Source organism: Protomyctophum bolini, assembly GCF_963924005.1.
Source record: "Protomyctophum bolini genome assembly, chromosome: 9".
NCBI lineage: Eukaryota > Metazoa > Chordata > Actinopteri > Myctophiformes > Myctophidae > Protomyctophum > Protomyctophum bolini.
This window is the reverse complement of record NC_137870.1, coordinates 29,758,680-29,773,641: the sequence shown is the minus strand read 5'-3', so window position 1 is coordinate 29,773,641 and position 14,962 is coordinate 29,758,680. Positions and strand designations below refer to the sequence as shown.

General features: G+C 40.6%; 2 protein-coding genes across 2 annotated transcripts in view; both read right to left on the bottom strand.

The window, feature by feature from the left end:
* The window catches only part of gosr1 (golgi SNAP receptor complex member 1), a 39,477-nt gene extending 26,067 nt beyond the window's left edge, over positions 1-13,410 (bottom strand). Inside the window, exons 1-6 of the mRNA XM_080772815.1 lie at positions 13,378-13,410; positions 11,250-11,361; positions 9,210-9,297; positions 8,468-8,575; positions 7,114-7,205; positions 1,148-1,222 (exon numbers count right to left, since the gene is read on the bottom strand). Of these exons, the coding sequence (XP_080628941.1) occupies positions 1,148-1,222; positions 7,114-7,205; positions 8,468-8,575; positions 9,210-9,297; positions 11,250-11,361; positions 13,378-13,405 (503 nt within the window). The 5' untranslated portion in view covers positions 13,406-13,410. The remainder of the gene's footprint in view (positions 1-1,147; positions 1,223-7,113; positions 7,206-8,467; positions 8,576-9,209; positions 9,298-11,249; positions 11,362-13,377) is intronic.
* A 449-nt stretch (positions 13,411-13,859) lies between these two features.
* Positions 13,860-14,962, bottom strand: part of cpda (carboxypeptidase D, a) — a 23,568-nt gene continuing 22,465 nt past the window's right edge. Inside the window, exon 21 of the mRNA XM_080773104.1 lies at positions 13,860-14,962. This exon is cut by the window's right edge and continues 1,037 nt beyond it. The gene's annotated coding sequence lies outside the window, so the exon portion shown is untranslated.

Genomic DNA, 14,962 nt, shown 5'->3' with positions numbered 1-14,962 from the left:
ACATGAATTCACTTTCGCTTCCTCCCCGACATCATAGCGACAACTTTGCAATGTTTACACATAACTCGATATCTTCAAACCAAACACAGGTGAAACAGCACTGGCATTGTGGTGAGGGGCGTGTGGCACCTGAAAGCCTGGTGACGTGCGGTTACAGATGGCCATGTCCTGTGACTCCTGTCTGAAATAGTCAAAGCCAAGGACATGTATAGCCTACTGCACTGCATTTGCCATCATGGCCCATAGCACTTACCCTACCCCCTTAGATAGCATTTCTGTAGACTTGGATAGCATTTGATACAGACTTATAGCATGTTATGTAGACAGCACTAGAATTGCATTGTATATAGTCATAGAACGCCATAGTACATATGTATAGCATAGTAGTATATATGTATAGTTTATATGTATAGTTTCATTATATAGATATTCCACTGTTACTTTCTTAGCTGATGTTTCATGATAAATGCTTTTATGTGATGTATTCCCATGCTTTTGTTCTTGCTTAATGTAAATCGCTCTGGATTAAGAGCGTCTGATAAATGCCTAAATTGTAATAAAGAAATAAAAGAAAAATCGCCTCGACTCGAGTCTCACGAGTCACGACGGGTCGCGTGCGCGTCATTCAAAATCCCTATAGGGTTGCGTAAACACCCGCCAACGCCTGCCAGTGTTGTCTGTACTGTGCACACGCCGTCCAGGGCGCTGCTGCCATGTCAAAACCAACTCTAGGGCGTGTGCCGTGTGTGCGTGCATGCGTGTCTCAGCCACACACAAGACGTATTTATGCGAGTCCCAGGAATACTCCGCAGACCACTTATAATATTAACTTTGTGCCCTTCCCAAGCTCATCCGTTAACAATTCCCTCCCAAACAATAACGTCATCTCATTACCCACACTGTACCTAATTTGGTGTTCATACTGTATATTAGAACGTGTAAGTTGTATGCAATTTGTGTCTCTAGTTTCATCACTTCTGTAAATAATAAATTCATGTCAGTGCCATTTTCACTCTGCTAGATAGATGGATAAGACCTAAGGTCGCCAGGAAGTAGATGTTCTGCTATATTTGCTGTCGTTTGAACGTGTGCATGGTTTGAGTTAATATGTGAAGAAGCAACAAAACCTAGGAGTGTTGGAACTTACTTTCTCAGGTGTTCGTGCTCCTTCAGGAACAGCTCTGTTCTTCTGTTGTTTACCCCGGAGCCGCTCTTGTATGACCTAGGGAAGACATGTTTGATATACACAATGATTAACAAAAAAATATGATTGCAAAAATAAAAATGTAAAATGTTATGTCTCAGGCGCCCAGCATCAAGCCTTGGCGGTTGTCCAGAACTGCCGAACTGACAGACTGAAATGCCCATATATAGGCATCTATGGACATCCAGTTGTCCAAAACCGCCGATCCAATCAATATGGGCATATAATGAGCAGGTATTTCTATATACTGTAACTGTATGGACATAAAAGGGACCCAGACAGACGGGTACAACAGGTACTCCGACGATGGGTACAACAAATCTTTATACCAGTTTCTTATTTCTCATACAAATCCGTGTGTGGTATGCAATCACAACTTGCATTGTTCCCGAGCTCAATCATTCGTATGTCAAAGTCCCAAAAGCGCTTCTAGACCAAGGTCTTGGATTCTTTTTTGTCTCATGGAACAACTAAGATGTCTTGTTTGTTTTTTAAACTTTACACCATTATACCCATCTCCAAAAATTTCAAAACTTCAGAATGTGTTGAAGTTCTTATTAGAACAGAGCTGTGCTCCGCCCCCTACCCACTCAATCCATCATCTTTCCATGCTGGGTTGGCTGGGCTCTATTAGCTGGTCTGACAGTAAAAATTGTAAATAGACTGCATTTATAAAGTGCTTTTCTAGTTTTCCAACCACTCAGTGCTTTACAACGTATGCCACACATGCACACATTCATTTCACATACCGACAATGGGGGCAATCTTGCAAAGCAAAAGTTTGATTATTCACTTATTTCATTCAGAATTCTAAAACCATCCAACCCTCTTTGTTCCTTATTCTCTCTTGCTCCAGCAACCTCCCTCACACTAAAGCATTTAGACCAGCATAAATAATAAATATGAGCTGCATAAGGGATGTCGTCTGTGTCTGTCTCCCCTGATCTAAGGGGTTGAATGAGTACAAAAACTAAAAGAATCAATCAATCAGCAGCAAGAATCAATCAGTCTGAAAAACACGTGAAGCTACATGAATGTGCACTTATTTATAAAAAATAAAAAAAAGTAATAATGAACGGCAACAGAACGAGCAGTCGGGAATAATCTAATAAATAATTAAATAGCACACTGTTCCTCGCCATCTCCCTACTACCATTACATTATGAATGTGACATTGCATTGATTACATCCGAATATTCATGTCTCCATGCAATTTTATGGGTGGCATAAAATAAGACAGTGTGCTCTACAGTACATACAGTATGTCTGAGCCATCATTGCACATCTGCTCATACAGTACGTCTACTCTCCTCCTGCTGGATGCAACACTTTACACTCAGCATCCTTAGCAGCTGCCTCCTCATATACCCTTCTGGGAGTCTGACCATTTAGCACAGCCCCACCCTCCTGTTCCACTAGAGAGAGAGAGAGAAAGGGAGGAGGAGAAAAGAGCGATGAATCGTTCAAATGAAACAGCAGACAAATACTCATATACCAACCCCATCAACAACAATCTACCCCACACAACCATCCCAACCGAATCAAAAACAATCATGGTAAATAATATTTAGTAGTTAAACAGGCGGCCAGAGAGTATTGTTGGCTTATTCAAAAGGGCACCAATGTAAATCACAGACTAGCTGTCATTATCCTGCTGACATTTAGAATCACAGTACTGGCAGCTGTATAGTTCTGAGCTCAGTGCGGGTTTTTAGGCAGCTGCTGTTGCTGTAGTCAAGCAGGCAGTAGCATTGGAAAATAGTATGGGTGTGTGTGTGTGGGTGCTTTATCAAAAGGAAAACTGAATCCTAGAGAACAATGCTGCCCTCTAGCTACCTCAGTTAACAGAATCACTGCAGCATGGGCGATTGGGCATTTAGTACCCAAGTCGAGTAGCACACCGTACATGCCAAACGTAAACATACATCTGCTTAGTAAAAAGCAAATAATAATGTTCCATAACGTTTTTACAATATCTCAGGTCTCAGGTCCAAGGCCAAACATAAATTATTGAACGAAACTCAAGCCCAGTCGGTACGGCGAGGTTTCATTGACTTCAAAGCATGCAGTGATGGGCTGGCTGACTGCCAGTCCCAAGACAATACTGCACCAAACTCTAAACCTGTGGTGTGGCATCAATTCATTGGAGAAATTAAATTACAGATTATCCAGATTATAAATGGACTCTGAGGGTCTATTAGAAAAATTTTGTTTTTGAAAGACAAAAAAATCATTCAGGTTCCTAGGGCGCATATTGGCCCTTAAAAACAAATGGAACATAATTATGCTATTAAATCAAGAATTACATTGTTGTGGCAATAGAGGAAGTACGTGGGCTTACAATTAACTTTAGTCTAATTACTGTCTACCCGCCACTTATTGACATCGCAGCTCTGCCTCCTCCTACTCTGGAGTTAAACCCCGGCTCATTAGCAGCAATGCTCTTGGTTGTAGTTTTACCAGACAGATGTTTGTGTGTTTTGGATTTACTAACCCAAAGTAAAGTTCCAATGCTCTAAACATAAACACAAGCAGCTACATTGATGATGGTACAACAGATAAAGGCTAATGTCAAGCACTCTAGTCAGGTGTTCAAGCAGTGGCAGTGTTCACATTCCTTTCTTTGATTTACGGAAAATCTGAATGTCAAGGAATGTCAACTTTGTACGGTGTGAATACAGCCAGAGGACCATAATATTATTCATCAGTCCTCTCCTCTATACCATGACCACAACACCTGTGAGCTTAGGGGCTCTCGTTAGGCCACTTGCTCATTAGTCATCATTATGCAGATTGTAGCGTCAGTAACACTGGCTTATTGCTATGCATTAGACTCACCATCGCTGGGCCTATTAGTAGTCAGTAGTGGCTCCTTGACAATATGAATTATTGAACACTACTATAGTACATGCAGTGCTTGGTTCAATATTATACAGCAGACGTTTTCAACTGGTGGTCCGTGAAGGTAGTTAATGTGGTCCCTGGTCATTCATTCATTCATTCAGTAATGTATAAAGTGAAGATTTAGTTTTAGTTTTAGTTTTGAAAAACATACTTGGTATTTGTGTGATATGAGGACAGTGGAATGAAAAACAGTATCAGTGGTCATTGGAGGAGGCTTCAATTCTAAAAGTACTTCAAGCTTACTACAGAAGAGGATGCGCAGTGTCCAAAGACTCTTTCAAGAGATGCATGAGTTTTCAAACAGCAAAAGCAAATTACCTTTCATAGCAATGTATCTCTGTGAGAATGGTACTGCCACACTGGCATAACTGCAGAATAGTATTATATAACAGTATTATGTACAGGGCTAGCACATGGAGCCAGAAAATGACATGACTCTGTTCTTGCCCACCACTATAGCCAATAAAAGACAGACATGGACCACCTGCATGTAGTCATGCCATGGACCATCTCATGGACCATCTGAAAAAGGGAAAGTGTCCTCATTATTAGGAAATGTGGCGATTTAATGGCATGTGTTTGCTCACTCATAAGTGTTACAAATCAATATAGTATGAGTTCATATGAGTTTAATATGGAAGGTTGGATAAAATAAGAGGAATAGATCAGTGGTTGTTCTCAACCAACTAATCTTAGCTCACATATCCCCACCCAACACAACACTGACACCCCAGGTTGATTCTTAGTCAGGGTGGCGTCCCTGCCTGGTTCACAATCAGTTGAAAACCCCCGTTATACATTATACCCTCAAAACAATACTGCACAATTGCAACAGTCCTTGGTGGCATAAACATAGACACAGAAAGGACGCTTCCTTCGGCTCTGGGGCGTATGCTCTCAAGTGAGGGCAAGCTTCCGCATTGGTGCCTAGGAAAGTAATGAAAGGAAGGGACGTGAGTCACATGACTGGATGGCGGGGATGCACCTTATAACGGCACACTTCCACCTCAGTGCGATTCATGTCGCTCCAATGAATTGCAGCGGTGAATGAGGCACAGGGTCATACCGTTCTAGGTCTATTTCCGTTTTCCGGGTCGGTTTCAAATAGCTTCGTTTTATTGGCTGATCAGAAGATTTGAACTGGAAACACATGATACCTTCATTATTTCCGGTTCAAAGATCTGCTGCTGAGCCAATCAAATGAAGCTATGGTGAAACTGAACAGGAAACAGGTTTGCCACCTTCTGGAAGAGGGAACTATAGTTATGCACAGAGCGTATTGGCCATGTTCATAATGTGTGGAAGCTGGCAGGTGAAGGCGTTCTCTATTGTTGCACTAGCAACTCCTACAGGTTAGTCAGTCAGGGCTCCTCTTCAGCAGGGAGCAGGATCCGGAGGGATATTGAGTTCCTCACTATCAAGTGAAAAGAAGCAGCTGGCGACCCCCATGTTTGTATAGTTGAAGTATAGCCATGGTTATGCTGTATGTGTACGTCATGAATAATCAAATAATCCAAAAAGAAATCCAAGGACTTATGCAGCTCCAAGTTCAAAAAGAGTTGTACAAACTCAGACAAAATGTAGATTTAGCCTCCATTCATCTGTTGGGGTACAATAAAAATGCTTTGCCAGATTAACTGGTATTTTAGATATATTGTTTCAGTAGGTACTGTAGGTTTTACCCTATTAATCCCTTTGTTTTACACTAGCCATTATATGAATGAATTCTAGTAACAAGAGCCATGCGCTTTAGAGCGCATGGCTATGAATGGACCCTGTCGCTGGTAACCTCCACTGATGGCTTGGGCAGGGTATATAGAGACAACCATATGTCTCCTCCTCCGCATGGAGTCGACAGCCACTTTTCAGTGAGGAGTTTAACCCGGAATGTGGAATTACATCTATTCAATCTTCCACTATGAGTGGTTCACTGGAGTGGAGGACCATAGAACATAGGTGACGGGCTGACTATCTGCATACAAGAAGGGAAGTGGAGAATCAATATTCAATAGGGAGCCTGCAGTGGTCTTCCTTGCGCACACAGCTGTGTCTTGAGAATCAATAAGCCATTAAAAACAGACAAGAGTCATGGTCCATGGAAATCCCAAACTCATTTCAATGCCCTTACTCATAGCCGAGTCAATGTGAGGACAGAACCATCTTTCTAGCACAGGGTCAAAGAGTCCATGAATCTTCTCCATTTTAATGGCCATTTCTAGGAGCAGTGCCAGGAGGAAGGGGTCACGGTTCAATTATTCTTCTAGGAAATAAATAAACTGAACAGTAGCTGCCCTCAAAGCAAAAAAAAAACAAAGCTAACGCTCGTCAATGTAATCTTTTTAGTGATTAGTGTGAAACTTCAGGCACGCTCGTGCAAAGATACCACCTTCACTACAATCACACTTTTGAATTTCTCTTGACAGGCCACAATTGTCAAGACACTTTCTCTTTCACAGTAGATGATTGACACAGGGGTGAAAAATGGGTTACAAAATCGTGGGATAAAAAATATATTAAAAAAAAGACACTTTCTCTTTATGTGCTGTGGCACAACAGCGCCCCTACTGGTACTAATAGTCATACCCGTGCTCATAGTCACATAGGTGCATGGGTGGGTGGGTGAACCAACACATAGGCGGGTGAACACGGACATTGCTGGTTGTAGGAGTGGTTGCACCACTCAAAAAATCAAATTAATAATTTGTTTATAGACCATTTTTAATAAGGTTAGTTAATATAACACTCCAAGTGAGTTGTGCTATTAAAACAACAATTATCTTTTCATTAACCTGAAATAGGAAATGATAATGAAACCATCATGCTAAGTTACTGATCAAAATTGAAAGCATTTATAAACAAGGCCTTTAAGAGTGCAATTCACTCTCTGCAGTGATTACAAAATATTGGAACATCTGTTTAATCATGTTTGAATTTGGTATATTAATTTGTGGTAAGAGCTGAAGTACGGTACAGTACAGTACGTACGTGTATGCACAGGTACTCACTCAATGTCTTTTCTGACAGATCCTAGTAGGTCCTCCCTTTCTCGGATGGCCAAGAAGTTGCCTTTGGTTTTGTGGAATTCGTGAGTATAGTCCTAGGGTAGAAATTAGGAATTTTATTTTCAGATATTTATAATATTCACTCTCCTTGCACACCTTCAAACAAACTTCTCTCTTGATTGATGTTAGCGACTGACCAAGATACGGCTACTACAGTATGCAGACATGTCTTTGTTATTCATTCTCATGTTTAGTTTCTATTGATCAAAATGTAAAGAATGTAATTAAGATGATATATTATTTAGACAGATGTTATTAGGGGTGCTCCGATCAGGTTTTTTGGGCACAGATTAATGGATGGGTCACAGTTTTCGGTGCAACATTCCCCTTGCCTTCTCCACCGCACCTCCCCTTTTGGAATGAAGAGCGTTCTCGCTGTTCCCCCTGGCAGGCAGCAGAGCCACACAGGGAAAACTTCTCCCAGAGTACTACAGATACAGCATTTGACAACTTTGCAATGTTCAAACGTCACTCGTTATAACTTCAAACCAAACGGCAGACAGACAGCTGAAAGCCTGGTGACGCACGGTTACAGATGTTCTGTCTGAAGTAGTCAAAGCCAAGGAAAATGTTACAATAGACTACTACACCCAATGTAATAACATTAACAGCAGGATAACATCGGATCGATTATCTGTCTATCAACAACCATGGGTTGCGTGTGCGTCATTCAAAAACACCGCCCCCACCTGTCAGTGTTGTCTACTCTAGACTGTACTGTGTGTGCACTGTGCAGTGCACACACTGTACTGCTGCCGTGTCGAAACACACTCTGGGGCGTGTGCCGTGTGTGTGCGTGTGCGTGTCTCACACACACAGAGACGTATTTATTTGAGTCCCAGGAATACACACCCAACCCCAGGGAATGCTCTGCACGCCACTTGCCTAATAATATTAACTTTGTGCCCTTCCCAAGCACATCCGTTAACAATTCCCTCCCAATCAATAATGTGATCTATTACATCGCATTACCCACTATACTTAATTTGGTGTTCATATATTAGAACGGGTAAGGACTAGAATATCTAATTTACTTTTATACCACTTAAATGGTATAAAAGATCCATTTCTCCAGATCGGGTAAATTGTCGATTGAGTCATTTGTGTGTGAAAATCGTCCGATTTGGTTGATTGATCGGAGCACCTCTAGGTGCTATGTTCATTGTTTACCTAGTCTCCTAAACTGTAAATCATTGTATTTGATAGGAACCAACTTTAATCTTCAACTTGTAACTGGGAATCCCTGGTGCAGGGAGTGAAAGAAAGGGAAGGGGGGATGAAAGGAAATGCGACAGACCTGTAAGATGTCTCTGTGTCTCTGTAGCGTATGCATGAGAGCGGCGTTGAGAGATGCCGCGCCAGGGGTGCTGGTATACTCTGCCATCTTGTCGTTAACTGCAGTGAGCTGTGGAAGAAAAGGGGAAATAATGAAAACTATTTAAAACCAGGAGGGAAGCAATCAGATAAGAAACACAGACCCATACAGAAGCTTAGACACAACAACTCATGCATGCCAAGACCGAACAATGGCATACGATATAAAAAACACACAACATGATTCTACTTGCAGAAACAATCGAGACATCTCAAGTAGAGCTGGCCAGTGTGACTTAAAAGCTTTACTATAGGCTATACTTATAGACAAAATGCTGTTATTTCAACATCCACCTTCAAGAAAAAGTTAAAAGAACACTTAATGCTAACAAGTGCAAATTGTCTTATTTTTGTTTTGTTTGTTTATTTATTTATTTACTTAATTGATCTATATTTCTAATTTAATTGTTATTTTATAGAATATAGTGATTAAAATATAGTTGATGTAATGAATGTTTTTGTTGAGATACTTTTCTGTGTCTGACCCGAGGAAGATTCGACTTTGTCTTGGCTAAAAGCTATCTAAAAATATACCTAAACAAAACATGCATGCAAGCTCAGAGGTTGCCTGTCCTCCTTAATTTCACTGTCACGTTGAAGTAGCCTAAGTAAGTACTGTAAGTATCCTAAACTGTTCTCAGAATACTACACAGCAATAGTCTTACTTTGGCCAACAGTTGTTCAATCTCTACTGACATGGTGTCAAACATCCTGTCCTGGGTGGAGTTGTTCAGCAAGGGGGTAGTGTCTGACCTGGAGGAGATAAAATAATGTAAGAGTGAAGATTAAAAAGTTGAGGTGGTGATGGCAAATTGAAAAGCTAAACTTGAAATGAGAATACAAAAAGAGGTCCAAAGGCACTCTGCTGCAGTCAAGTAAAAAATAACTTTATTTGGGACCCTGATGAAGGCTTGTACTGTATATCCGAAACGCGTACTGTAGGTCTGTTTTTTTAATGCTCTTTGCCATGCTGCTTTAAATAAAGGCTTTTTTACTTGACTGCAGCAGAGTGCCTTGGACCTTTTTGCCTTCTCAATATCGAACCCTCGCCAACGAGCACCTGTTTACAGTCCGCACGGACCACGGCAGTGCTTCTCTTCTTTCTTCTAAACTTGAAATGTTTAAAAAGTTAAACATTATCCAAAATCTAAATTGAATTGTTCAGTGAAATTATTTATAATATAGATTTCATACGTTCTTTTGCAAAGTTGCAACCATGTCAGGTACAACAATATGCAAATAAACATGAAATGTTCTGGATATTGTACTGGAGCCTCAATTAGGATTACCGTATGCTGCATTCACACTAGCAGCAACAAAGCGACAAAGTCATAGACAAGAAAGACAGGTTATGAAGATACAAACTGACGACTAACACTTACTAAGTTTACAAGCTACAAAAGTAACAAAAAACATTTTTTTCCATGCACTGTGGCTGTGGGACCTTGGGATAGAGAATGTCAAGTGACAGAAGAATAACAGAGTTAGACAGAATAATAAAGTTTGACAGTGTTGAGTGTTCCTGAAGGTCTTGAATTATAAGTTTATAATTTATAACAATAGAAACAATACACAACCAAAGCAGTGTGTGATGACTGACTGTTTTTGTTACATCGCTGCACAGCTAACGTTCAATTCTGTTGCATGACCACTTATGTGTCCTGTGTATCTTACCAGTAAGACTCGCAAACGCGGGAAGCGAACGCAGCTCGTACATATTTGGGTTTTGGACGTATAGCTGCTTTGGGGACTCCTTATATGGTTATGGCTGAGTCATGGTGACACAAATCACTCAGCTCCATATATGGGCACAAATGCGGGACAGACAGACAGACAGACAGACAGACACACAGACATGATCTGCTAGGTCTCATAGTAAGTGCTGACTGCGTTCGCAATAACTAGCCTCGAATTAATTTTTCAACCAGCGCAGAGTTCACCATCACAACATTATTATTTTCTTTCCGCCTGCGTTACTGAAATACTAGTAGGATGAGTGACATGATATGATCGATTCTATACCATAATATAAATAGCAGTACAAATCTGTGTTTTGGTACAGATGGGTTTCACACCTGATACGTAGAATTATAATACCCGAGCACACATGAATCGTACTCCCAAGTACGGTACACACAGTGGCACTGTTCACAGTAAACGCAACACCTGGTAAGTGTGTGAATTCCCTCTCAATCTCTTTTGGTAATAGAATACCAATTTCATCAAATCAGGAGAACAAACTCATACAAGATACATACAGTAGTATAGGATAAACAAGTGAATTTGGAAGGCATGAAACACAAGATGGACAGACAAAACTGGAACACACACACACACACACACACACACACACACACACACACCTTTATTCTCCTGATTGGATGAAATGGTTAGGATTCTGTTTCTGTTTTATACTGAAGTGATACAGCGTTCAGGAATATTTAGGTCTTTAGTGTCTGTGCATGAATCCCAAAATAAGCACACAGCCACTTACAATCATGTGTGTTTGTGTGTATTCCACAGACACTAGCAAAACAAAGCCATTGCACCATTTCTATTTATTCCAAAATAAAAAAATAAAAAAAACTCAAATCAATTCATAAAGCCTTGATTTAATTTAGCAATTATTCCAGGACACACAACAAGATCAAAATGTAATCCAGTAATATTCGCAGTGTGGTTTTAAAGCAGGCAGCAGGCCTTACGTTTCTCCTTTTCGTCCATCCCTGGAGCTGCTGTAGCTGGTGCAGAGTTTACTGAAAGAGACCAGCTTCAGGTCCAGCTCATTCTCCAACTGCCTGGCCTGCTTCCGCAGATCTGGGACAAACGCACACAAGCAACTTTTATCAATGCCAAATACCAATAAATACCAAACATTCAACTTTTACCAACTAATGCCATATACCAATACAAACATACAGGAAACGACTGATTGACTCCAGCCTCAGCGTTGAATGTAGACACGCAATGCATTTGTTCATGTTTTCTGATTGGTTTAGGTGAGCATGTTTACAGGGAAAGAACATGATAAATGCCTATATGCATCCATTTAAAAACAACTATTATTTCAATTCTGGCAAAAACCAGGAAAGTGTTGTAGTGCATGTTGAAAGCCAGGAGTCCATCCAGGACATATTAGTTAGTGTTTTAGAGAAATTTCTCTGGACACCAGCTTAAGTTGAAGAACACTGTCGTCATCGTCGTCCTACATGTAACTGTAAACGACATGACATTAGCTTGTGACTGCAACTTGTTCCTGTTTGCGGATGACTCGGCACTGCTGGTCTCGGACAGGAACAAACTGCAGGTTGAAAAGGCTACTTGGTAGAATCTGCACCCGGTCCTGGCTCGCTGATAAACTATCATTACACCTGGGAAAAACGGAATCCATTCTCTTTGGATCAAATAGTAATCTCAGCATGGCCGGCTTCTATTTTTTGTGTCCAGTATCACTATGCCTAAACTGACTCGGCCAGATGGTGGCAGTAGTGAGTTCCTCCTCCTGCCTCCATCTGGACTCTCTCGGGCAGAGACGATGTACCAGTGGATTTGGGACCGATCAGCGGCAGCTAGAGACGGGATCAAGGCGATACTGATGACGTATTGAAGCTGTGACACAGCGCACAGCCGCACATGTAAACACAACCTAACAACACACTCGGAAATTATTATGGAGATTCCCCACTGGTTTGGGTTCATCGTTTCTGCTTGAGAGAGACCAGATTGAGGTAGGTTGGAACTTGTGAACTCAATAGACGCCTTAACAGACGACGTCACACTGATAACAGCATGCGCACGCATACCAGCAGAAGAACCCTGCCTCTCATAAGATGCAATGGAAAGGTTCTAGCTGCACTCACGTGTAAAGAATGCCCCATCAAACTTTCAGATGCTGTTTTTCTCCCAGTGTGGAGGAAGGCCTCTGCATGTGTTTTGTGCTAATTCGCTTATTTCCATCGAAAGAAGTAGTAAAGTGTGCCGCTCCTATGCCACTAAAATGTGGAACGCCCTACCAACAGCCATTAAGGAATGTGAATCCCATGACTCCTTCAATCAAAACTGCTCTCAAAGAGCACCTACGGACGGCTGCAATTCGAAACTGCCCCGGAAAAATAAGTTTTTCACTATGATGATTTCCTGTTTTTCATATAAGTCTATATCTGTACGTCTTTAAATGTTCTGATGAATTGAAAATGGAGGACCCTGATGTAAACAAGTCTACTGCTTTTCGGTGTCGTCCTCAAAGTAGCAGTTTTTGTATTGACTAGTGCTTTCGTTTGAAATGTATCCATTCTACACTGTGAAATTAAAAATGCAATCAATCAATACTGTAGAAAGAGCCACTGTTCAACTAATGCGGGAGTCAAACAAACACAGAAACACTGGTTGCGAACAGCAGCATGATTTATAGCTCACAGGGCATAATGAGCTATATCTGCTATTCATGAACAATTAAAGGTGGACCCCCTTGTAAACAAGTGTAATGCTTAACTGGGTCGTCCACTCACAGTTAACAGTCTTTCTATTGAGTTTGTGCTTGAAATGTACTGTAATTCTGCAAACTGTTAATAAATATTTCAATCAATCAAATTCACACAAGCTGTAAACTCAACTGGCCAGTAGTTAGCATAGATATACCTACCTTGCTCTCCTGAAATGTTGCGTTAGCTTGTTGCTAGCGAATAATACGGTGACAATTGTGGTTTCAGTAACTCAAGTGTGACAAATGTTTTTTGTCCTGGCACAGAATGTTTTTACTTAACAGCTCTGCTGTCATTAATATCAGGTTCCATTGTGCTATCGTTAGTTATGGACTTTGTAAAGACACCTCACCTTCCCAGTAGTTGCTGCTTCCTGCCATCTTTGTTGTTCAATGACGTCACCAGCTTCCGTCGTGTCACCATAGGCATGTCACTGTCAGGAGAATACTTGCCGAATAGTGCCTCTTCGTGGCGGTAGAAGGTATTGCAATGTCTAGTTACCAAAAAGAAATCCCATCTTTTAACTTGGATTCTTGGGTCACGTATTTTGATTCTTTCGAACACTACACCAGTAAGGCAAATCAGTGCTCCTGTTTTTCGTTATTTTAAAATCACATCAAATATTAAATATTTAAATAGCTGTAGATAGGCCTGAACCATGCCCAAAACATCCTGAGGACCATTCTTTGCGCTCTCTCCATCCACCACCTCCCAAATAGGCTAGCAGCTAAATCCCAGTGATAGCTTATTGCTGCATTTTACATGCAGTTATTTCACACATCTAGAACATAATTGGGTGTGATGTCATGTCACGCAATGCACTACAAGGGGCCATAGCTTCATTGTGTCTTTATTTGATGTTTCATACGTTTGTTTGTTAGCATGTTATCACAATCACACATACAAAGATGAATTATTAAATGTTGGTTGTATGTAGGCTAAATTGAATTGCACTTATTTTCTTATTCACAAGTGGTAAACATTACATTATTTACAGGTGATTCCATTCGATATAAAATAGTATATCCCACCACACTCAAATTGAAAAATGCATACACACAGACACAAAATAGTGCTGTGAAGAAGAATAAATTACAAAACTGCCTTACTCTATTCACATATATTAACAGATTGAAATTGTATGAATGGGGTATCATTTTACAAAGGATTTTATCTCAAAGATTTGATGCTATGCCACTCATGGAAATCAAGGCATATTTTCCACATTACATGGGTATGAGATGACGGGTCAAGTTCTATCAATTTCTTCAACTTTTACACAGATGCAAACAATCAACACTTCATCTGTCATGACTCATGATTAAGTCATTCATGGACAGACAGACAATGCTCATGCAATGCGGTATTGTGGTATTGCATGGTAGGGTGTGGAAGGGGGACTTGTTGAGATTAAGTAAACCCAGTAGAAAGTAAATTCAGGAGCAGGGCAGGTTTTTTATTTTCATTTTGTATATCTATGCCCAGAAAACAAATTGTGTTGAAACATGGCCATGTGGGAAACGATTCATGATCTAGGCAACAATCTTTTTCAACTGTACATGTTCAGTGAGTCACCTTGAGACATTATGGATACGTTATTTTTTTAATAATTACCGGTACCCAATTATCCATCTGAAAATGTGGTCTAAAATAAAATGAGACAATGATACTTACAATCTATTATCCATTTTCTATTAGTGCCATTCTCCACTGATATAAAACAATCTTTACTTTCCATTCAGTGCAAGTTAATAGTATATGCATAGAGGGCCTTGACTTAACAGGTGGGTTTCTTTTTAGCTTTCCAACAATGGAGGTTACAACGCTTTGGAGAAACGGACCCTGCATGGTTGTAGCCACAGCCCTAATTCAGCACATAAAAACCATGACAAAAACCACCTATGAAGCACAGGCGCCTGTGCAACGTTGGAATTTAG